The sequence below is a fragment of the Stegostoma tigrinum genome, chromosome 12 (genome assembly GCF_030684315.1).
Source record: "Stegostoma tigrinum isolate sSteTig4 chromosome 12, sSteTig4.hap1, whole genome shotgun sequence".
Classification (NCBI taxonomy): domain Eukaryota; kingdom Metazoa; phylum Chordata; class Chondrichthyes; order Orectolobiformes; family Stegostomatidae; genus Stegostoma; species Stegostoma tigrinum.
Genome location: NC_081365.1, coordinates 32996589 through 33022463, shown reverse-complemented (window position 1 = coordinate 33022463; position 25875 = coordinate 32996589). Strand labels below are relative to the sequence as shown.

The window sequence follows — 25875 nt, the reverse complement described above, 5'->3', positions numbered from 1 at the left end:
AAGGCACCAGGGCCCAGCAAGGACCCCACTAATGTGCAGGAGGGCCAGGCCGTGCAGGAGGGCCCAGCCCTGCAGGATGGGCCCGAGGCCAGCAAAGCACCCCTGCAGGCTCCGATCCCCCCCGACAACCCAGAGCCAATGGAGGCGGCGACAGGCGACCCAGGGGAGTGGACTACAGTCCGGAAAGCGAGGAGGAAGGTGCGTCGACGGGCCCAGGAACCGCAACAATCAGGCGGGAAGAGGCAACTACGGGGGGGCTATAAGAGCTCCTCTGACGAGGAGGATTCGGAGAGGGCCCACCCGAAGCAGAAGTTAAAGGTCTCGAGGGGGAAGGAAAGCAGCACCCCGCTTCCAGGCGATGGGAGGCGTCCTGAGGCTCACTCCGACACCCAGTCAAGTGCCGCTGGAGCACTGGAGGGCCCCCCGGAACTTCCAGGCGGGAAGGAGGAAACAGCGCGTCCCCAGCCTGACCCGGAGCCGGACCCTCCTGCCTCCGCACCCCTGACGGGGGGATGCCACCCGGAAGGCAGCACGGACGGTTTCCTGAGCCCGGAGAGCATCCAGCAGTTAGCCCGGGCAATGGGCATGCAGGGACAGATGGAGGGGCTGGACCTTGGACTTGGGGAGGGTACTGCGGTCACTGCCCACAATGGGGGTACGAATTGCGAGCATTAATGTGCGCAGCGTCAAGTCAACCGCGAGATGTGTGTCCACGTTGGCCTACCTGACCACCATCAAGGCGGACCTCCTGTTTCTGCAGGAGTGCGGGATACCGACCTCGGCAGGTACGGGAAATGGTCTGGCGCCTGGACCTGTGGGCCTTCGATCTGGTCGGGGGGTAACGACTGTCGCTCCTCGGGCCTGGCTATTCTGCTGTGGGGGCGCAACTTCACCATCTCTCAAGTTCAGGAGGTGGTGGGGGGGGCGCCTCCTAGTGGCTGACATCACCTACAGGAATGCTCCCCTTAGGCTGATCAACGTGTACGCCCCAGTAGTACGGAGTGAGCGGTTGGCTGTCCTGCAGCGGCTTCCACCCCTGCTGGCTATGTCCAGGCCGGTCATCCTAGGCGGAGACTTCAACTGCATCATTGATGCAGATGGAAGATCCGGCGTGGGGACAGCGGGTGGGGGGATTCAACTGGACGTCACGTCCAGATTCCTGATGGGCACGGTGAAGGACGCCAAGCTGCTCGACGTCTTCAGCACCCCTGCAGACGGAGCGCAGCAGAGGTACACCTGGTCGCGGCCAGACGGGTCTATCCGCTCAAGGATAGACTTCCTGTTTGTGTCACGGACGTTCTCGGTCAGATCCACCGGTGTTGAGCCGGTGTTCTTCTCTGACCACTGCCTCCTGTTGGCCGACTGTCACTTACAGGACGACCAGCCGGCCGGCAAGGGGACGTGGAAGCTCAACACGACTCTGTTGACCCCAGAGAACGTCGAGGAGCTTAAGAGGGAGTACGCCGGTTGGAGAACCGTGAAACCCCTCTTTGAGTCTCTAGGCGACTGGTGGGAGTCGGTGAAGGAGAACATCAAGAGGTTCTTTGTCCTCAAGGGTGTTCAGAAGGCAAGAGAGAGGCGGGGAAAGCTGTCGCGACTCCAGAAAAGGGTGCAGAACCTGCTCCTTCTGCAGTTGATGGGGGTCGATGTCACGGAGGACCTCCGCGAGGTGAGGGGCCAGCAAGCCTCGCTCTTCGCCGCGGAGGCTTCCAGGATAATCTTCCGGTCCAGGGTCCGCTCCGTGGAGCAGGACGAGACGTGCTCGCGTTTCTTCTTTCAGAAGGTGCACAAAGAGAGCTCTGTGCTTAGCCGGCTGAAGGAGGACGACGGCTCGGTGACGTCGTCTCGGCCCGACGTTTTGAGGATCAGCAGATCCTTCTATGCCGGACTGTACGACACGAAGCCCACGGACAGCACGGCCTCCGAGTCGTTCCTGTCGTCTATCACGGAGGTCTTAGACGACGGCACGAGGGAGTGGCTGGACCGGCCGATATCCCTGGACGAGCTGGCCAGAGCCCTCAAGTCCTTGCAGAGGAATAGGACTCCCGGAAGCGACGGCTTACCGGTCGAGCTGTATTCCGCTCTGTGGGGCCTGGTCGGCTAGGACCTGCTGGAGGTGTACGATAGTGCGCTTCGGGCAGGGGAAATGTGCAAGTCCATGAGGAAGGGCATCATCACCCTCATTTACAAGAGGAAGGGGGAGAGGGAAGAAATTAAGAATTGGCGTCCCATTTCACTTTTGAACGTGGACTACAAAATCCTGGCCAAGGTCATTGCCAACCGGGTCAGGTCTGTCCTGGAGTCAGTGATTCACACTGACCAAACCTGTGCTGTGCCGGGCAGGAAGATCGCTGAAAGCCTCGCGCTCATCAGGGATACGATCGCCTACGTACAGGACAGGCGGGTGGACACCTGCCTCGTCAGCCTGAACCAGGAGAAGGCCTTTGACAGGGTCTCTCATGCTTACATGAGGGACGTCCTCTCCAAATTGGGGTTCGGGGAGGGCATCCGCAATTGGATCCGGCTGCTCTACGCTAACATCGTTAGTGCAGTCTCGATCAACGGGTGGGAATCAGACAGTTTTCCTGTTAGATCTGGAGTCAGGCAGGGCTGCCCGCTCTCTCCTGCCTTGTTCGTGTGCTGTGTGGAGCCCTTCGCCGCCTCCATCAGGAAGGATGTGAGCCTGAAGGGCGTGACCATCCCAGGCAGCGGAGGCCTTCAGGTCAAGACCTCCCTGTACATGGACGATGTCGCCGTCTTCTGCACCGATCGTCGGTCGGTGAGTAGGCTGTTGGACATCTGCGGCCAGTTTGAACTGGCCTCGGGTGCCAAAGTCAATAGGGGTATGAGCGAGGTCATGTTCTTCGGGAACTGGGACGACCGCTCCTTCATCCCCTTCACTGTCAGGACAGACTACCTGAAGGTGCTGGGTGTTTGGTTTGGTGGAGCTGGGGCATGCACTAAGACTTGGGAGGAGCGTATCGCCAAATTTAAGCAGAAGCTGGGCAGGTGGACGCTCCGGTCCCTCTCCATCGCGGGTTAGAACCTGGTTGTCAGGTGCGAGGGGCTTTCGGTACTATTGTATGTGGCGCAGGCCTGGCCTATTACCTGGACCTGCGCCGCTGCGGTCACCCGGGCCATCTTCCACTTCATTTGGGGGTTGAGGATGGACCGGGTCCGCAGAGACACCATGTACAAAGACCTGGGAAATGGGGGAAAGGGCGTACCAAACACCACCCTCGCCCTGACGGCTACCTTTGTGTGCGGCTGCATCAAGCTGTGCGTAGATCCTCAGTATGCAAACACCAAGTGCCACTACTTACTGAGGTTCTACCTGTCCCCGGTGTTGCGAAGGATGGGCCTGGCCTCGTTGCCGCGGAACGCTCTGAGTAGTTGGACCGTTCTGTACCACCTGTCCTTCGTGGAGAAATTTTTGAAAGGAAACACCTTTGACCACAAGGCCGTCAGGCAGTGGTCAGCACGTAGTATCCTCAGGACCCTTCGGGAAAAGGAGAGGGTGGATCCCGTCGTGTGGTTCCCCACGCAGACTGCCAAAGTCGTTTGGCAGAATGCCTCATCGCCAGAACTTTCAAACAAGCACAAGGATATTGCTTGGCTGGCGGTGAGAGGGGCTCTGCCAGTGAGATCCTTTATGCATGCCCGGAATCTCTGCACCACTGCACGCTGCCCTCGAGGTGGCTGCGGGGGGGAACGAGACTGTTGACCACCTCCTTCTGGAGTGTGCCTATGTGCAGGAGGTCTGGAGGGGGATGCAGTGGTATTTGTCGAGGTTCGTCCTGAGCAGCTCCGTGACGCGGGACTCCGTGCTCTACGGGCTGTTTCTGGGGACGCACACCGAGACCAACATCAACTGCGCCTGGAGGACCATCAATGCGGTGAAAGACGCTCTTTGGTCTGCCCGCAACTTGCTGGTCTGCCAGCTGAAAGAACTGACCCCGACCGAGTGTTGCAGACTGGCGCACTCCAAGGTCCAGGGCTACGTGCTGAGGGACGCGCTAAAGCTTGGGGCAGCCGCCGCCAAGGCGCGGTGGGGAAAGACCACCGTATGAGCCCCATCGTCCAGAAAAGGGAAAAGAATCCTATCTGGTACCTGGGCCCAGCTGGCGCCTTCCCCAACTGGTCAGGGGGCCAACTGGGACTGTGCGGGGTGACAACTGCCGGGGTGTTTTCTTTGCTTTGTCTTTTTTTTCTCTGTTTTGTTTTTTTCCTTTAGTTGGTGTACGTACCCCCGGGTAACCCGGAGTGGCTTGCATGACTGGGTAGGTGTATAAATGTTTTTTTTTGTACATTCTATGAATAAAGTATATTTTTTCAAATAAAAAAAAGGTGATGAAATGTCTGAAAACTAACCTTCCAGCTCAGCGAGCAAACTCACATCCAGAACCTCAACCTGAGCTACAAATCTTCTCAAAACTCGATGGACAAAAGAGCTGAACTACAGAGGTGAGGTGAGATCAATTATCTTTGACATCAAGGCCACATTTGACTGAATGTGGCATCAAGGAGCCCCAGTGAAGCTGGAACTGGGAGTCAAGGAAAGGACATTGCTCATTGGAGTCATACCTGGCACAAAAAAAAGGTGTTTGTGGCCAGTCATCTCAGCTCCAGGGCACCTTTGCAGGAGATCTTCAGAGTAGTGTCTGAGGCCTACCCATCTTCAGCTGCATCATCAAAGACCTTCCCACCACATACAGGTCAGATATAGTGGTGCAAAGTGGTGATTGCACAATGTTCAGCAAAATTTATGACTCATTAGATGCAGAAATGGCCCAAGACCAAATGCAACAAGAGGACTAATATTCAGGCTTGGGCTGATGACCTTGTAGAGGTTAATAAAATCATGAAGGGCAGGGATAAGGTGATCAGCCAAGATCTTTCTACTGTCCAGAACTAAAGGGCAAAGGTTTAATGTGAGAGGGGAAAGATTTAAAAAGGACCTGAAGGGTAACTTGTTCATATAGAGGGCAGTGCATATATGGAATGAGCTGCCAGAGGAAGTGGGAGGAGGCTGGGTCAATTACAACATTTACAAAGGCATCTGGATGCTTGTGTAAATATGAAGGGGTTAGCGAGATAAAGCCAAAGGCTGGTAAATGGATGTCTGGTTGGCACAGATGAGTTGGACCCAAGGGCCTGTTTCCATGCTGTATGACTCTATGACTTTAATTGCCAGACAATGGTCACTTGTCGCCATCATTTCTTGACATTTAATGACCTTACCATCACTAAATCCCTCACCATTAACAACCGGGGTTATCAATGTCAGAAACTCAACTGGACTAGCCATATAAGAACTTTGGCTACAAGAGCTCATCAGAGGCTAGGAATAACTGTAGTGAGTAACTCACCTCTCGATTCCCCAAAGCCTGACTGTTATCTGCAAGACACAAGTTAGAAGTGTGTTGGAATACTAGATAACAAAGTGTGGGGCTGGATGAACACAGCAGGCCAAGCAGCATCTTAGGAGCACTAAAGCTGACGTTTCGGGCCTAGACCCTTCATCAGAAGAGCTTCTGACGAAGGGTCAGAATGTTTTCTGATGAATGGTCTAGGCCCAAAACGCCAGCTTTAGTTCTCCTAAGATACTGCTTGGCCTGCTGTGTTTATCCAGCCCCACACTTCGTTATCTCAGATTCTCCAGCGTCTGCAGTTCCCGTTATCTCATGTGATTGAATACTCCCTGCTTTCCTGGATGGGTGCAGCTCTAACAAGTGTCAGGAAACTTGACGCTATTCAGGATAAAACAGCCATTTGATTGACACCCATAAACATTCACACCCTCCACTACTGACACTCAATACCAACAATGTGAAGGACCTACAAGATACACTGCAGAAATTCACAAAGGTTCCTTACACAGCCCCTTCCATCCCAAGGCCACTACCATCTTGAAGGACAAGAAGGAAATGCATGGAAATACCATGACTTGTAAATTCCACCCACCACCCCCCCCAAACCACTCACTATCCTGATGTGGAAGTATTCCAAGCCATTCCTTCAGTGTCGCTTGATCAAAGTTCTTGAACTCCTTTCCTAACAACTATGTAGGCCTAACTATGCCAAATAAATTGCAGTGATTCAAGAAGGTAGCTCACCACCACCTTCTCAAGGACAACTAGAGATGGGGAATAAATTTTGGCCTGTCCAGCCATTCCCACACTCCATCTTTGAGTCAACCAAAATATTTAAAGTCTAGAGCCTAATCTAATTATATCAAACATCCAGATATTAATCATTATATTTGTATTGAATTTGTATTTAAGGCATCAAAGCATTTTATGACAAAACAAATTAAGAAAGTGATTTAAACCGGAAAGTACAAAATCAATGTAGCAACATTATAAAGTAACTGATCATTTTAACATATTGTTGATTGGTATACCACATATGCTTTGCTTCTTGCCACAAAGGGTCATATTATGAACCTGAGCTATATAAAATTTTAGTGTGTTATTTATTCAGATTTTAATCAGAGGTCTGAGATAGTCTGATAGTCTCCTTGGTGCGGCATGAAGTTCCAACAGGGTGATTGTTTGTGCATAAAAAAGCCTTTGGATCCTGTTTTGGACATTTAGATAAAATCTGCTTCAAAGTAAACTGGGTTGACCTAAAACTGACCCTTATAGTGAATAAAGTTAACCACTGTTTAGGGTGCCCATTCAGTACAGGACTGAAGAAGTGTTGCATTTTTGGAGCCAATGGCTTTCAAATGAGATGTTGGACTGAAGCCTTGTCAGTAGTGTCAGGTGGATGTAAGAGGTTTGAAGAGGAACAAGGGAGTTCTTACATATCCTGCCCAATATTTATCTCACAACCAACACCTAAACCAGATTTTCTGGTTATTTATCCCATTATTGTTTGTGGAACAGTACACAATTAACTTCTGTATTTTCTACATTGAAACTGTGACTATGTTTCCAAAATACCTCATTGACTATTAAGTACCTTGGAACATTCTTAGGTAATTAAAAAAAAACTATGTAAATGCAAATCCTTTTTTGTTCTATTTTTCACTGAAGCCAAATTCCGTTCCACAGTATAGGTTCAACTTGCTTTGTACAAAGAACATATTCCAAGTATTATCCTGGATGTTGATGGAACATTATATAGGGTGTCTGAAAAAGGAAAAAAAAAATCCAGGAATGGGCTCACAACATTTTTAAGTCATACGAATAATTATTTTAATAATGTTCTAGTTTCTGAATACAAGAGTAGGTCATTGTGTGATCCTAATAATTGCTGAGACTGTGTATAGTTGAATTGCTGGTACGAAATAGGGCCTTGTAAAAGAACGTTATTGGCTGACTGCATCCAGAGTCTCCATTTATTTACTTTAGCAAGTAGCGTGGAGAGCTGTAGCACAGTTATGACTGCTTGATTCACAATGAATTAGTTTACAAATGACAGGAAAAATACTTTTCTTGAATTAAAGAAGTATTCATTAAATGTTGGCAAACAATGTTGAAAAGACTCCCATTTACTTGCTGGTAAATTTAAAGCTTTTCCTTCAGTCTGATGTTTGGGTTTCCTGTAGATGTAGCTTTTGTTTTTGCATTTATTCCATCCAACAATTTATAAGTGACTAATACTTTGCATGGAATTAAAGAACTTAGGTGTTGCTGGTATTTCCCTGTAAAGGTTTTGCACAAAAGCTTTTTATTTTGTGAGGGAAAGACACATTCGTTAGTAAGTCTTTGTGAACCATGTGATCTCTCACCAGTGATCTTTCCTTCGGCCCATAAAGGCTGCTCCTTTACATCATATAAGTGCCATAATGGTAAATGTGTGAACAAGATTAATCCAGAGTGTGATGGGAAAAGAGACTGCATGGATGGATCAGATGAATCAGGCTGTGGTATGTTGAGGTAAACTGTGGATGTGATACACTGCAAAACGTGGCACACATCAAGCCACATTTTTGTTGGGCACTATTGTGTTAGTCTCCAAAGTGAATAATATCTGTGGAGAATGTTACACTATCCAAATGTTATACTACACTAGTTTGTTTTATATTGTTGTAGGTTTTCTCATGATGTCACTTACACCATGAAATTATATCTATGTACTCCTGGCAGCATTTTATCAAAGGCATTAACTTGTACATCCCTAATGTCAAAAGTAATATATAGGAGAATTTTACAGAAATGTTTCAATATATCCAAATTTCACCAGAGATTACAGGGAAGAATATTACAAACCAATTACAAGGTAAAATGCATTAAATAAATAGACGTAGCCTCAGATAGTCAGAATTATTTCTCTAGTACCTGATTACTGGATGGTTAGCAAGTTTTGAGAAGATTTGTAGCTCAGGTTGAGGTTCTGGATGTGATTCTGGATTCCAGCTCAGCGAGCAAACTCACAACCATTACTGGATGGTTCCTTGAAACAGTGAGACATGTGAAATGAGGTAAATCTGTAATAAGATGTACATAGATCAATGCTTGAAGAGTTAGAAATTAAATGCAGGAAGTGAAGATTATTGGGGCAATAGAGAACTACATAGTGGTTACTATGCTAGAAACAATACTTAGTTCAGCAGATGCAAGTGAATGTAACATTCAAGTTTGCAGAAAATTTGGAAAAGAGAAACTGGATAGAAAAGAAAGTTGTGTAGCTCTATATATTGGAAAGCCACAGAGTTAGATATCAAACCTTAGAAGGGAACTCTGAATAAGCCATCATTGATTTTAAAAAAAAATCCATACTAATAAGACAGGCAGAATTTCCCCTCCTTAGGAGGTGGAAAAAATCATCAAATATTTGGACCAATATGCCCTGCAGTGATGTGATACTTTTTACTTTACTTTACCCCACCAACTGCCTCTGCCTAACACAACAGCAATTAAAGACTTGGAGATAGTCCACTGGGGACTTCCGTGACTCATCAGCAATTAATGTTATTAAATGGTCAATTAATTGACACTTAAGGAACTCAATTCACCCCCAACTCAATTACCTGCCTTCAGTGTTGGTGAGGAGCCGGACTGGAATATCAGGGCCCTCGTTGATGCATTGTAGAGTAATTGCCCAGAGCATGGCACTACAGTTTGTCATTCAAGAACTCTAATGATGTGCGATTGACATCGCTGCTGTAAGTGAGAGCTGGAAGCTGGACAGGGGCAAGTTGAGGAATACTGATGCAAGGGGAAAGCAGAAGGAGAGCACAGAGTTCATGAACAGAAATAGAAATTGCTGGAAAAGCTCAGCAAGCCTGGCATCATCTGTGGAGAGAAATCAGAGTTAATGTTTCGGGTCAAGTGACCCTTCATCAGAGGGTCATGGAGTTGGATTTGACACAAAGAATAAACTTGTCAACCAGCTTCATCACTGAACTTAGCAGAAGGAGGCAGAGTCTGTGGGAAGGATGTTAGCATTTAGAGATGTAATGATGAAAAAATAAAGAGGAAAAATGAGAGTGGTGAAAACAAATAGCTGAGGCTCAAACTAATTATATACAACCAGACATTCCACAAATGCTCTGTGTCATGACGCCTGCAGATCCTAAATTGACCTTGTCTTTGGACATATTATCCTTGCATGCAAGTGATAGCCAATAATCTAATTAGAATAACTCAGTAAGCCCAGCTGGTAAGTAACTCACTTATTGTTGAACACTAAGATGGGGTCACTAATCATCACACACATGAAGTAGTTCCAGTCTTGGACAGATAGTTCTGCTGACCCATCCCTGGGTCCACTTTATGGATATTTTTAATCCACTTGTTCAAACATGCTGTTATACACCTTTGGAGTAGGTGAGACTCAAACCCAGGCCTTCTGGTTCAGAGGTAGGAACATTCCTGTGCCACAAGGCCCATTCTGGGTCCATTCAGAAATGGTATCATACCCCTATGAAACAATTGAGTCTTGAATCTAGGCCTCCTGGTCGAGAGGTAGGGACACTGCCATTATGCCACAAGAGCACTGTGGGTAGGTCTGCTTTATAAGTATTCAGAAATATTAACACACAACCAAATGACTTTCCTACCACCAAATCACTGTGACTTTTATTTTTTGTGTTTCACTATTAACCATTTGGGTCTGCTTTTTTTTTGTCTTGTATCTGGAAGTGTTATCATACACAACCAAATGACGTTCCCACCACCAAATTTCCATGATTTTTTTTTAAGCTATTAACCACCACCAGTAATCACCCATTCAGCTAATGGATTTGATTTATAAAGAGCTCATGTGATGAGTTACCAAAGGAACTCTCACTTAACAAACTCCACAGGGAGATTAATTAGTGATTCTCCATGGCACTTAAATGGGTTATCACATATGCAATTAAAAATACACATTGTAAAGATGTTCAGAAAGCTAGGAAATCTTGGGCGAAAAATATAGCATCTGAAATTAACTTAAAAAATTCTATCAGTTCTTCCAGAACAAAAAAATTTAAAGAACGGGTAAAATCTATAAGTAGTATATATAAGACTGAAACTGATGATGTCCACAAAGTTCTATTTTTTCTTCATGTTTTGCATAAAGATGTGATTGAATATTAGAGGGGAAAGAGTGAATTTTGATAAAGGTTCTCATATTTATTCACTATCACCTCTGTGGAGGAGTTGTGGATATTCTGGAAAACAGCTAATTTTTTCCCAGGGTTTCTGCTTTTCATCCAGTAAAGTTACAGAAGATAAGTGTGACAACCCTCATCGAAACTTATCCCTGCAATCCATTGCAACTGTTGTTAACATGGATATTAATTCGGCCATCCCACCAGCTAGACACAAGTGTAGGTCCGTTAATAATCCCACCAATGTTCGAGTAGGGAGTGACAGTTTTGCGCTGCTTTTTGCTGTATCATTAGTTGAATCATAAGTTAGAACTAGTGTGTGCTAACTACATATCAGGATAGTTAATTTTGATACACATAAAATCCTTCGTTACTATTCACCATTTCTTCAGTTATTAACTGCAATGAAAAAAAGGAATCCTGTAATACGCTTTTTCTTTCGATTTATGTGCAGAAATTGAATCAGACAGTATTGCACCAGATATGAAATGAGTTATTTTTATTGTGTTTTAATTCAGATAAATTGTTGGAATGTAATGCAAATAGAAATATAAGTCTCCAAATCTGTTTCAGGATGTGGAACAAGCCCAGCCAAGAAAACAAAAATTGTCGGGGGTGAAAATGCCAAGAGAGGGAAATGGCCTTGGCAAGTTAGTCTGCAAATGGGGATGTATGGACATATATGTGGAGCATCCATTGTTTCAAATCGTTGGCTGGTGTCGGCTGGCCATTGCTTCCAAGACTCTGACGCTATCCAGTAGGTCGAAATATGATCATTATCATCCTGAAATTGAGAGAGATGAAATGTTCCTTAAAAAGTAATCATTAGTTTAATAAATAATTTATTTTCTAATTGAATATTTGAAGTCAACTAACCAGCAGCCTTGTGACCTAATGGTATTTCAGGTGGTCAGTTAACAAATCATTAACATTGGATTCTCCTTAGTTTGGCAAAACTTGTGGTGAAAGCTCACTTTTTTCTAATTCAGAGGTGAAGGTTTTTCTCTACTTCCCAGTGGTTCACACTAGAAGTGCATTATTGAGAAACTGTACATTCCCAGCTCACAGCCTTCTACCCATTAACTATATTAATGGAAGGTAATAAAGTCTGAAGGCCACATTACCTGATGTACTGGAAGTGGGAGCTACCAAATTTTTACTCCTTTTATCCCTCTTTTAAAAAAATCTTTTATAACACTTAAATCTGCCATTTAGATATAACAAAAGAGGCTTAAGTGTAATATTAAATTATCTTCATTCCCAAAGACTTAAATTCTACAAATGAGAAATGTCAATTGTTCCTGCAGGATTCTAACAAACCTCTCACTTGTCTCAAGAGCAATTACCAATGGGCTGTATATGTTGACCACATCAGCAATTACCACATCCTATGAATGAAAAACAAATGCCCTGGAATGTCTGTTGTGCATATGGCTTCTATTTTGAGATCAAGCAAACTCTGTGATGGTCAATAACAGAGTTAAGGGAATGTTGAAGAACAAGAAGGGTGACAGTGCAATTATGATTGTTGGCCCATGCCTTCAACTGCCTAGCCTGCAGCTCTAGGATTCCCTCTCTACATCTCTTATCCTATCAATCTCACTTTCCTCCATTAAGATGCTTTGACCAAGCATTTGGTCATATCCCTATGAGGCTTGCTGTCGTACACTCTTTTTTGCCCTCCTGTAAAATGCCCAGAGGTGTTTCATTTTGTTAAAGGCACTGTATAAATATGCATTGGGTATTAAAAATAATGGGTGAGTTGTTTGCGAGCAAGAAAGGTTCTGCCGAGCTTGTCTCTTCCTATCTGTTCCTGCATTGCCTTCTCCTATTCTCGGTTGCTTGCCGTTGAGTCAGTTGTCTAGCGTACCGCTGACCACCAAAGGTCTCTCCATCCACCCTGCCTGATAGTGCAAGGCCTTTTCAAAGTTGTCCAGGCAGCAGAAGCAATATTTAACTATCAGATAAACCTGATGCATTTTTGTGTTAACAAATTTCTATTATGTCACAGAATTTCCTTATTCTTACAGATATTCCACCTCGTCAGCTTGGACGGCATATTTAGGCTTGAGGTTAATGAATAGAATGAGCTCTTGGATAGTGACCAGATCAATTAATAGAATTGTTACTCATCCCAAGTATGATGAATATACATCGGATTATGACATTGCTCTATTAGAATTGAAGACACCAGTCTTTTTCAGTGATTCCATCCAACCTGTCTGCTTACCTGCCATCACTCATGTATTCAGTACCACATCAAACTGCTATGTCACTGGTTGGGGAGTCCTAGGAGAAGATGGTATGTTGCTTTTGTAAATGCTGTTGACAGACAAACAATGAGAATGTGTTTTTTCTTTGCATAATGAAGAAAACACTGCATTCCTAACAAATATGCAGGTAGGTAAAATGACCAATCCTGTGCTGCCCAATTTGAAGCTCTATGTGAATGTGCATGGATAATTAATGCTACAATGTTGTACACTAGTCACTAATCCACACATGCGGGAGTGAGCATGTGATCATTGAATTTATTTTTAATCTTCATTCAAGTTAGCTGACAGGGTAAAATGTTCATTTATGTGTTTTGGTGATTAGTGGAAATATGCTTTGTTTTATTATACTATCCTAATATATACTGCACATGTTTATACTCAGGTAAAATAGCTTTGTTACTGTATTTTACAGTATTTGACACTGTAAGTTAGTTAACAATAGAAAAATTTGCCTGGGAAAGGTATGTAATTTAGGATAAGGATTTACCTTTATTTTGCCATATTTATCTGAGGCAGTGTTTTTACATTACTGCAAGTTTATTGGAAAATGGCAACCTTTATTGATCAAGTCCTGCTCCCTGATTGAATATTAGGGAAGTGCTAATTATGCCGGGTTGATAATTTTGATGATTCTGAATTCCAATGAGTCAAAGTCCACCACAACAGCCTGAGAGTTTGATATCAGTTTAAAAATCTGGAAGTAAAAGATGGCATCAGTAAACAGTAATAATCAGGCTGTCAGATTATTGTAGATACCCAAATACTTCATTCACATCCTGTAGTGAATAAAACCTGTTATATTGTCAGATCTGTATGACTCCAGTTCCACTCCAGTCACTTAATTACTGCCTGAAGTAGCCCAGCAAGTCACTTTGTTACATCAAATTGCTTCAGACATTCATGACAAAGCTGCACAACCACCTTCTCAACCAATAAATTGCAGACTTGCCACCAACACTTGCATCCCAGGAATGAATAAAAAAACATGTTCCACCACTGTCAGATGATTTCACTATTTTATTCATACATTATTTCAAATTAGCGATTTCAAATCTGAGCCACAAGTGTATTTGTGAGTTTACTAATGTCCTTAATATACACTTTCTCCAGTTCATCAAGAACCCGAAAGAGAAAGGTGCCCAACTGTTGGATTTGTAGACATGTTCCCTTAAGTACAAGGGATCATCAACATACACATGTGTGGTCCTCAGAGCTTCATGATATCATCGAACCAGATTCCTGAATGGAAAGAGGTTTCACTTGGATGTTTCACCTCCCTCACCCGAACATCCCATCATCTCCAGGGCTGCCTTGTTGAATAGTCCCCAGAACAGGAATGGTTGTTGGCCCAGTGAAAAACTCTCCAATTGATGTCAAACCAATATAATGCTGTGCCTGTATCCACTCTGTTTATCATTTGGACAGTCTGAGGGCGCAGTTCCATTGTCTGCACTGCTCAGGTACACGCCAGATAGGATCTCTGGAAAAGTCACTGTTATCTGCATCCTGCACCACCTAGCTCAGTGATAGGGTGAGAACCTAGCAGAAAGGAAGGTGGACCAGCCACTCATCTTCTCAGAGAAGGGATCAGGGGAATATGGTTGGAGATGTTGAGGAAGCCAACACTGATAAAGCAAAAGTGAACAAGCCATGGCAATACTGAGATGTGGCAGCCAAACTAGAGAGAACCTGATAGGAGCTATATCTGAAGGCAAATTAATTTGCATGAACGTTTGTAGATAATCAGAACTATTAGCCAATTTGTGTGCAGAGCTGCTCCTGCTTTCAAGTGGACGTTTGCTTTATCAATTTATAACATAAAAATACTTTGGCATAGACTGGATTTTGTTCCCTTGGCATCATTAATCTCCTGTTTTGTTCACTGTCCAAAGCATCAGGATAAAGTTATATAGGATTACATGAGGGCTGCACTTACATGACTCAAACCTTCACCTGCAAGGGGCATTCATCTAACTCAGAGATACATAAGCGTTGCAGTATGCTTTTGATTCACAAAACCCAATTCAGTTCCCACTTGCCGCAGGTGATGTTCTTGCAAGGGAGCAGCTATGAATAAGAGCCTAAGTGCTTTTTGCACTGCTCCATTTGACTCGCATGTGTCTAGGATGACCATTGCCTCACAAGGAAACCATTAATAGTCATAAACCTTGACAAATTGAAGGAGACCATAGTTGCATTTATGTCAAATAATATCTTATCCAGAAAGTTGATACCTGAGCACCCAAAGCAATGTTAGTATTGTTTAACCTTTCTTATCCTACCATTATGTTTCAGTGCCACATTGGCAGCTGCAACTGAGCTTGAGGAAGATTGCTAAATGTTTGCTACTTTGCTTTGAATTACTTTGGTCAGTGTGTTCTGTTGGGTCTGGACCACCAAACATGCTGGAGCAATTTCCCCAGCCTGAACAGGTGGAGTCAGTTGGGTGCCTGGCAGAGGAGAGGTGGTGTTTCTGGAGTTTCCTGAGATGATGATCCCTGGATGCCTGGCTGTTGTTCCTCCTCCCTATTGGTGTGGAATGGCACCTCCCTCAACCTTTGAGAGATGGGGCATGTGGAGGACGGAATCACTAGATACTAATTGCTCTGTTGCACGTGGTTGTCAGTAGTGACTGCTGTCCATTCCACAGAGGCAGACATGTGCTAACATGCTGGAAACACAGCAGCAGATAGACATTAGGCAGAATCCTCTGTCTTTGCTCCAGTTTGTACAGGATCTTTGGAACCTTAGGCAGATTTGCCCCTACTTGCCTCTGCATCTTTATCAGCTCTTTAGTTGCTGATTCAGAGATTTGTCATCTGTATTGGTTTCAGGGACCTGTTCTCCAGATGTTCACTGAGTACCTGAGCTTGGCCATTTCTTCTGCTTCTAGCTGCAGGTCTGTGATCACCAGAATGTGGGACCAAACCTACTCTAGACACATTGCATGCTGAGATGAATGTCTCTGCACTGGTGGAAAGTTGGGAAGGAGATCCTGACAATGCATCTTCTAAGACCAGTGACTGTTCCTCCCCAAAGGTGTGCTGCAAGATTCTGGTAGAGATGGACATGCAGGCTGGGAGTCTTCTTCTTTTGGTTCTGTCTTGGAAGAGGAATCCAGAGCTGCACAGAAAACATAAAGAACTGTTAGTGCCATAGGTTGCCACCTTTACCCACTATTTTATTAAAATGCTACTGACATAGCATCATAGAGTTGTGCAGCACAGAAACAGACCCTTCAGTCCAACCTGCCCATTCCCGCCAGACATCCTAAATTAATCTAGTCCCGTTTGCCAGCATTTGGCCCATATCACTCTAACCTCTTCTTATTCATATATCTTATTCATATACCTTTAAAATGTTGTAATTGTACCTACCTCCATCACTTTTTCTGGCAGCTAATTCTATACATGCACCACCCTCTGTATGGAAGAATTGCCCTTAAATCCCTTTTAAATCTTTCCCCTCTAACCTTACACCTAGGCCCTCTTGTTTTGGACTCTCCTATCCTGGGGAAAAGACCTTGGCTATTCACTCGATCCATGCTCCTCATGCTTTTATAAACCTCTATAAGATCACCCTCAGTGTTCAGCACTACAGGGAAAATAGCCCAAACTATTCAGCCTCTCCCTATAGCAGAAACCCTCCAACCCTGTCACATCATTGGAAATCTTTTGTGAACTGTCACATTTCAGAGCAACTGCTTGATGTCTTTGGAACTCTCTTCCACAAAAGATGGTGAAAGAGGAGTCACTGAAGATTTTTATGGCAGAAATGATAAATTCTTAATGAGCAAAGAGTAAAGGTTATTAGAAGTAGTTGGGAATGTGGAATAATCAGATCAGCCATGATGTTATGGAATGAGGGGCTGAGTGGCCTGCTGTGCTTCCACTTCATATGATTGTATGTGTAGCTGGGTACAGCAGATGATAGTCTTTTCTTCACTAGATGGTTGTAGATAATCAATCCTTCAGCACACTGTCTGTGCTGTTCTGCCAACTCTTCAAAAGTGTCTTCAATCGTCATTCCCCCCCATTTATGCACATTTTTTTTTCTTGTAGAAGAAGAGAAGCATTAAAAGATATTAGCATGGGCACATGACCACTATGGCTGCATTGATAGAGATGTGAATCACCCAGAGCAGTGGCTGGGTGGGTTATTAATAAGGAGAATATATGGGGAGAGTTGTGAGCTAATTGGTACTGATTGAAAGTTGGTTCAGTGTTGTCAAAAAGCTAGAGTTGATGCAAAGCGGCAAAATATTGTGTGCACCATCTATGAGATGTTCACCTCAAATTTATTCTTAAAGGTTTTGACATTAATCCATTCAAGCATTTGGTGAAAAGCTATCAGACATTTCCATTCTCCTAATTATGAACCGTCAGTAACCTGGTAACATTTGAGCTGCTGAGTATTGCAGCTTCTTTTATATTTTAATTGTGAACCATTGCAGATTTGCATGAGCCAGTCACACTGTGGTTAGGTAATACTACATTGGTAGCTGCAATAAAGCGTTAAACATTGGATGTACATGGGGTATCTAATAGAGATAGCGTGCACCCAGTCTTGCACGTTACAGTCCTAGTCCTGTGCAGTAACAAAACAATATTCTCCCACCACTAAATTTAAATATCTTTCGTTGCTGTAAAAATACTGTTAAACACATAATGTTATTTGATGCTAAAGACAGATTGTCCGTCGTCTTGCAGTGTTTTTGTAAATCATGCTGTTACTTAAGTTGAGTTGTGTCTCTCCATTACCAAGGTTACTGCCCTGGTCTTGGCCCTTTTTTTTTGCATCTTCATGTGATTTTTGACTCCAAAGCTGAATGTTTTACATGACTATTAACCTACTGGAAACTGAAATAAACTAAATGTAAGATATTGGTCAGAAAAGTATATTTTTTCGGTGTGGATGTGTTTAAACAAAGGAAGCACAGACTTATTTAAGTATCTTCTGCAGTATCTACAGAGTGCAAGGAGATAATTTTGCCAAATGTGAATCGTAGATCCAAAAGATGTTCAGTTCTATGGATAGCATTCAACTAAACAAAACCTTTTCCGTTTGTTAGGTGAATTAGCTACTGTTCTTCAGGAGGCCAGTGTGAAAATAATTCCTCTCAATATTTGTAACAAGCTATACAAGAACTCAGTGACAACTAGAATGCTGTGTGCAGGCTACCTTCATGGTGGAGTTGATGCATGCCAGGTAAGTAGCTACGCATTTCAGTATGGATAGTTAACAGAACAATTAAAATACAGAATTAGAGATAATGGGAACTGCAGATGCTGGAGATTCCAAGATAATAAAATGTGAGGCTGGATGAACACAGCAGGCCAAGCAGCATCTCAGGAGCACAAAAGCTGACGTTTCGGGCCTAGACCCTTCATCAGAGAGCCTCTCTGATGAAGGGTCTAGGCCCGAAACGTCAGCTTTTGTGCTCCTGAGATGCTGCTTGGCCTGCTGTGTTCATCCAGCCTCACATTTTATTATCTTAAAATACAGAATTAGTTGGTTTAACTTTCACTAAATTATACTGTAATGCCACTTAAGATTGATCTTTATTGTATAAATGAATGTTGATTTTAAGGAGGATTGTCTAGTATAAAATAGCTTTTTCATTAAACTTTCATTTTAATCAATTTTTATATATAATTTTACATCACCCACTTGCAGGAAAATAATTTCCACACCATTGTAATTTACTGGGCTATTTTCCGCAATCATAGCTGCAAAATAAAACTATATATAGTTACACGGAAACATAGAAACATGGAAGATAGGAGGAGGAGGAGGCCATTTGGCCCTTCGAGCCCGTTCCACCTTTCTTCACGACGATGACTGATCATCCAACTCAATAGCGTAATGCTGCTTTCTCCCTAGAAACTTTTGATCCCATTTGTCCCAAGTGCTATGTCTAGTCGCCTCTTGAATACATTCAATGTTTTGGCACCAACTGCTTCCTGTGGTATTGAATTCCACAGGATCACCACTCTTTGGGTGAAGAAATGTCTCCCTTTTCTCCATCATAAATTGTCCGCCCCGAATCCTCACACTGTGACCTCTGGTTTGGACACACCCACCAGCGGGAACATCCTCCCTGCATCTACACTGTCCAGCCCTGTTAGAATTTTAAAAGTCTCTTTGAGATCACCCCTTCATTCATCTGAACTCACAAGAACACAAGAACCAGGAGCAGGAGTGGGCCATCTGGCCCGTTGAGTTTGCTCCACCATTCAATAAGATCATGGCTGATCTTTTTGAGACTCAACTTCACTTACCTGCCTGCTCACCATAACCTTTAATTCATTTGCTGTTCCAAAATCTATCTTTGCTTTAAAAACATTCAATGAGGAAGCCTCAACTGCTTCACTGGGCAGGGAATTCCATAGATTCACAATCCTTTGGGTGAAGAAGTTCTCTTCAACTTAGTCTCAAATCTGCTCCCCCTTATTTTGGGGCTGTGCCCCCTAGTTCTAGTTTCATCCGCCAGTGGAAACAACCTCCCTGCTCCTATTTTGTCTATTCTCTCGGTAATTCTGTATGTCTTCATTTCATTCTTCTAAATTACAATGAGTGTAGTCCCAGCCTTATGCTGTCCTCATAAACCAACCCTCTCAACTCCAGAATCAAATTAGTGAACCTCCTCTGCACCCCCTCCAGTGCCAGTACATCCTTTCTCAGTAAAGAGACCAAAATTGTACTCAGTATTCCAGTTGTGGCCTCACCAGCACTCTACACAGCTGCAGCAATAACCACCTTGTTTTTAAACTCCAGTGAAAGACAATTTTCCATTAGTCTTCTTAATTACCTGCTGCACCTGAAAACCAACTTCTTTGTGATTCATACACAAGGACACCTAGGTCCCTCTGCACAGCAGTTTGTAGTATTGAGAAAAAAAACTCATAAAATACTTCTGATGAGAACGTACTTGTTGATTGGGAATATTTATAGTTGGCAGCTGTCTAATATCTGGTTCACAGTAACTGGAGAAATAGAATGACACAAAAGCGATATTACAGTAATCATATTAGTTATTTCTGACACAAAGTAAAATTCTGTTATGTTGTTGCCCTAATAAATGATGCCACCGGCTAGGGTTAATCTGTTACCATTCATTTCATACACTTCAATGTTTGGAACATTAATATACAATACTGTCACTTAAATCATACAGGAATATCATAAATCTAATGATTAATGTGCGTACTTGGTCTGATATCTTTTGTATCTCAAATATAATATAAAAATAGTCCATCTAATATGCATTTCCAGTCCATCGTGTTTGTTCTGCATCAAGTTATTGTTTCACTCTTTAAAAAAGTATACAAAAGAAACAAGAAACATTTCAGTGGATATCTGATACTGAAGATCTGTAACAGTTCAATGAATTTACTTGCTCACGTAAAAACATAAAAGTTCTTTGATGCTGGAGACAGACTGTCTGTGATCTCAGAGCAATTTTACAAATCACATTGTTAATTAAAGAAAAAGTTTAGAGCTGTAACTCTGTCACCAAGGTTGCTGCCCTGTTACGACCTTTGTCCTATCATCAACACATTCAAGTGAGGTGAAGTTCATGAATGTTCATACCAGTCGACTGTTCTAGTCTCCATATTTGTCTGGGCTATGTCATATATTATGGTGCTGTCCTCTTCTTTATGAAAACTGTTCATTGTTTCTGCATAATTCTAGACTAGGTAACCCCCAGTTTCCTCTTCCAATTCCTGCTGTCCCATTGTCCAGCTGCATGAAGATACCCTCACGAGGTTAAATTCCTACTTGTCCAATCATAACCAATCCTATCTAATCAGATGATCGTCTGCAATCATCTTTTCCAGCTCCCACACAGCTACCTCTGAAGTCACTGAAAGATCCAACATTGCCCTCTTATTTTCATGCTGACCCACCCATTTGTAACATCATCCAACAACAACTCATTGTCACCTTCTCAGGAACAATTAGGAATGAACATCAAATGTTAAGTTTGCAATTGATGCTCATATCCCACAAAATAAAGAAAGAACTGCACAAAACATTGAATTTACGTAGTGCCTTTGATGCAATGAAATATTCTCGATGCCTTATAGAAGTTTTGTAAAGCAAAATCTGGCATTAAGCATCTAAGATATTATTAGGGAAGATCACAGTAAACTTGGTTATAAGGTGTGCATTAAAAAAGGAAACAGAAATAGAAATGTGAAGGAGCTTTGGAAGACAACTCTTAGTGAGCTGAAGGTACAGCTGCCAATGTTTCAGCAATAAAATCGTGGACGCTCAACAAGCTAGAATTAGGGGCTGCAGGACGCCTTCAGCTAGATCCCACATAAGAGATAGAATGTAAAATTAAAACATGTGAGATTATGATAGTGTAGTAACATAGATTGAGAACTGGTTGTCATACAGGAAACAAATAAAATAAATGGGTATTTTTCCAAATGGCAACCCATGAGTAGTTGGATACTGCAGAGGTCAGTGCTTGGATCCTGACTATTAGCTATATCTATTAATGATTTAGATGAGAGAACTAAATAATACCTCCACGTTTGCAGATGACACAAAGCTGGGCAGGAGGGTGAACTGTGAGGAGGAGCCTGTATAATTTGGAAAGGTTGAGTGAGTGGCCAACTGCATAGTAGGTGAATTATAATCTAGATAAATGTGATGTTATACAGTTTGGTGGCAAAAACAGAAAGGTAGGTTGATATCAGAATGATGGTATACTTTGTGTATACTGGGAAAGGGGGATGTGTAAGGAACTTGGGTGTCCTTGTACACCAGTTACTGAAAGTAAGCATGCAGGTACAGCAGGTGGTGAAGGAGGCAAGTTGGTCTTCATAGCAAGAAGATTTGAGTACAGGAGCAGGAATGTCTTCCTGCAATTATACAGAGCCTTGATGGCATCACACCTGCAATATTACATGCAACTTTGGTTTCTTTGTCTGAGGAAAGATGTTTTGGAGGTGGTTGCAGTACAACAAAGACTGATTTCTGGAATGACAAGGGTGATCTATGAAGAGAGGCTTGATTGTTTAGGACTCTGTTTACTGGTGTCGGCCATTTAGGACTCTGATCAGGAAAAACTTCTTCTCCTCATAGAGTGGTGAGTCCATGGAATACTCTGCCAAGGAAAACACTTGAAGCCAAAACATTGAATGTTTCAAGAAGGAGTTAGATATAATTCTTAGGCCTGGGCAGATTAAAGGGTATGAAGAGATAGGGGGAAGAGGCGACTGAGTTAGATAATCAGCAATGATTGTTTTAAATATGGAGTAGGTTTGCAGCAAGGATGAAATGGCATTCTCCAGCTCCCATTTTCTCTGCACATATTTCGTAAGCTTTTGGTTAGAAGGAAATACAGAGATAATAATGGTCAAGGCCAACATGAAATTTGGAAGCAAGAAAAATAATTTTATAATTGAGGCTTCCTTATTGCAGCCCAATGTAGTTCGTTTGGATGATGTAGAAATGGGATTTGGCACAAGTAAGGAAACAGACAGAATGCAAAATATTCAAAATGTTGATTGTCAGCAAATAGAGAGAAGCATACAGTAAGCAGTTCTTTATCAGATTGGAAGGGAGTATGCAAAGATGGTGATGACAAGTGTTTGTATTAGGGCCAAATCTCCCTTTGGTGTTGAAAGCAACATTTCTCATCTTTGTAGATAAAACAAACTTAGAAATGTAGTTAAACTGAGGAGGGTTGTAACAAATCTCAGAGGGCAGAGACAGATTGGGCAGGCATATTGCAGATACATTTTAATGTAATGATTAAGTGTATTTTGGAAGAAAAGTAAGAAAAGGTAATACAAATTAAACGATACAGTTGTAAAATGGCTGCAGCAATGGGGAGTTGGGGGTTCACATACATAAGTAATTGAAATGACCTAAATAGGTGTCAGGTTATTTTTGTTAGTCAAAAAAAACACAGACAATCCTAGGCTTTCTAATGAGGAATATCGGGTTGAATCTTGCCAGCAATCAGCTAAGTGTCATGAAAGGTATGAGTTTTCTTGTGTGATAGTCCCAAATTCACTCTATTACCGAGGCATCATGGTGTCCTGCTCGTCCAATTCTCTGACTCACCACAAATGGAGGCGCTAGCCACTGCCCCACACCTCTCAGTATTCCTGGTGCAGTGCCATCTTTAAAGCCCAGCTGTGTATCCAGTCAAATGCAAGAAGTATGTGGCTGCCCTCATGGTCAATTTTATTTGCCCCCACATCAGACAGAGGGTATTTGGAACCCTGATTTGCTGACAGGCACCTGGAGATCCTACTGGATGGCAAGTGCAGGGGGTCACTGGCCTGCAGAGGTACAGAGGAACAAGCAGCAAGCTGGAGTCACCAGGTTACTGCTGTGACTTTCAAGTTGGGAATTTACACTGTCGAATTGAATAGATGGGAGAACGGGAAACTGCATATCAACAGGTGAGATGATACACTGACGAAGAAGGTAATATTTGCAAATAGGCTTCACATTGCTCACCAGCAAGAATCTTGTTTTCCCATTCAACACTTGGCTGAAAAATGGGACTGATGGCAGGACACATTCACCAATGTCCATGTACTTCAGGGTTGGGAAGATTCTGCTCATTGATTATAAAGGCAGAGACGTTGTTCCAAGTTTTTAGAAAATCTATAGGTTGGTTTCAGCTGGATTCCTGTGTCAATTTTAGGAATCACACATTTGGAAAGTTGTGAAAGCTCATTAGAGGAAATTTATGGACACCTAGATTGAAAGTCTAAGCACATTTTTTTAGTAGGCAACATCAAAAATTTGAAACAAAACTATACATGAATTTTTAAAAGATAAAGGAGTAATTCTGCAATGTGTCTGGCAGTGAGGATTACCTGCCTGTTAAAAATACTTAGAGATAGTAAGAACTGCCCGTGCTGGAGTCAGAGATAACACAGTGTGGAGCTGGAGGAACACAGCAGGCCAGGCAGCAACAGAGGAGCAGGAAAGCTGACATTTTGGGTCAGGGCCCTTCCATGCTCCTCTGATGCTGCCTGGCCTGCTGCATTTCTCCAGCTCCACGCTGTGTTAAAATACTGCCTGGTTTCATTACAATGATGTACAATTCTCCCATTATTATGACCTGGCATATCATTTGACATACTGTGAGAAATTCCTATTCTTCTAAAGTGGTTTTGTGTACCTTCTATTGAAGGGAGACTCTGGAGGTCCGCTGGTTTGTCTGGGGAGAAGAAGAAAGTGGTTTCTCGCAGGAATAGTCAGCTGGGGAGAAGGATGTGCACGACGCAATCGCCCTGGCGTTTATACTCGAGTTTCAAAATTTTCTGACTGGATCAAGCAACAAATCAGTTAACTCAGTGGTTCTTTCTGTGAAGATGCTTACCATGTTTCTTAATTGGAGTTTTTAAAAATATTTCAGTACTTTTACTTATAGCTTACAGGGGAGCCTGTATGATGGAAAGTAATTGAGCCATTCATTCTATATGCTACCATTTTGGAGATTCAGTGGCCTGTAAAAGACAATGGAAGAACAAATACCAGCCTTTGTTTGAAAAAAACACATGGTACATTGGTTAATAGCACACAACTGATCCGTGTCAAGAAGCTATATGTACATGGACATGAGTATTGCTAATAATTGGCATTCTTACAAGAATGGTACCTTTGTTATTAGTTTACTTAAGAGAAAATATTACTACATAATAATTATGTATATTTTATAAAGGTTTTCAAATCCAATATTTCAGAAGTATCTAAAAAAAAGATAAATTCTTTGAAAACGGACAATGTGTAGAACTATCTACACTAGGTAAATGCATAAACTTTACTGTTTAATAATTAGTTACCACAATGTCTTTATTCTGAACATAGTAATCATTGTTAGAAGTATCACATTTATGATTGTGAACTGATATGTCATTGATATTGGGTAAAACGTTTCAGCCAAATCTCAAGTTAAAAGTACTTTCAGACTAAACAGCTGTTTTGTCAAATTTAACTTAAAAATTAACACAATTTTAAACAAACTCCATTTTCCATTTCTTCCAATATCACAGGGCCTATAACCCATTCAGTAGTTGGACAAAATTATGTTATAATGTTGAGGTGTGGAAAAGAAAACATGAAGGCAACAATATCTCTCTCCTGCTTCAAAATATTCATCTTTTTGCCTCAATTCACTAACTTCCTTCCTTATTTTTGGTGCCTCCTCAATTCTCCCATAAAATGTTTCGCCTTGTAAATGGCTATGTGTAGATACAAGTGGTGCCTTTGGCAAGACAATTTATTGGTATTAAAGCCTCTTTAGATTGTCATACGAAGAGTTACAGATTATAGCAATTACTCCAATGCTGAGTCAGTCGACATTTTAATATAGATATGCAATCTGTTATCATTTCAAGTTACGCTCCACGAAATGGTACCAAATAAAACTATAGGTCTAAGGAAACAGGAGTAGACATGCTTGTTCCATTCTGAGTTTATTTTATAAACATACATTGTCACTAATATTCTTATTTTTAGAGTAATTCTGGTGGTATTTACACTTGAAAAGAGATCACACATTTTGATAATTGTAATCAAAAAATCTAATACAGTTTATAAGGTTCAATAAATAGGTAAGAGGACTATGGGATTCCTTCCTCTTTAGAGAGAGACAACTGTAGAGTTTAACCTGAGGGTCACCATAGCTCTGGCGATGGGCAAGGTTGAGAAGGTAGGACCTTCATGGTGACTCTGCATTGCAAACTGTACATGCAGCCAACTGAGCTGACTGATGCATTCAGTAATTCCCATACAATTGTCAAAACAAATTAATTGATCTTAAATTAGTAGCTGCAGCAAGTATCTGAATTTCATTGACAACACAGATAACAAGATCCAAATTATACCTAAAAGCAAAGAATTACTCCACAGTTCTCAATGTTGTTGATTAAATGTTTCTCCTTCAAGGTTATTTCGTGAGAAAATAGTTGCAAAAGTCTGCATGTAAATATACCAAATGCCACATGATAGTTGCAATCTTTAAAAGGCCAGAGTTTCTTGAACGGTATTCATTTTGAAATTTATACCCAT

General features: G+C 42.5%; 1 protein-coding gene across 1 annotated transcript in view; it reads left to right on the top strand.

The window, feature by feature from the left end:
• LOC125457042 (suppressor of tumorigenicity 14 protein homolog) overlaps nt 1-24521 on the top strand; it is a gene marked incomplete at its 5' end in the record, with an annotated part of 66639 nt that extends 42118 nt beyond the window's left edge. Inside the window, 5 exons of the mRNA XM_048540735.2 lie at nt 7766-7876; nt 11120-11303; nt 12577-12848; nt 17894-18030; nt 23996-24521. Of these exons, the coding sequence (XP_048396692.2) occupies nt 7766-7876; nt 11120-11303; nt 12577-12848; nt 17894-18030; nt 23996-24154 (863 nt within the window). The remainder of the gene's footprint in view (nt 1-7765; nt 7877-11119; nt 11304-12576; nt 12849-17893; nt 18031-23995) is intronic.
• Nucleotides 24522-25875: the final 1354 nt, after the last annotated feature.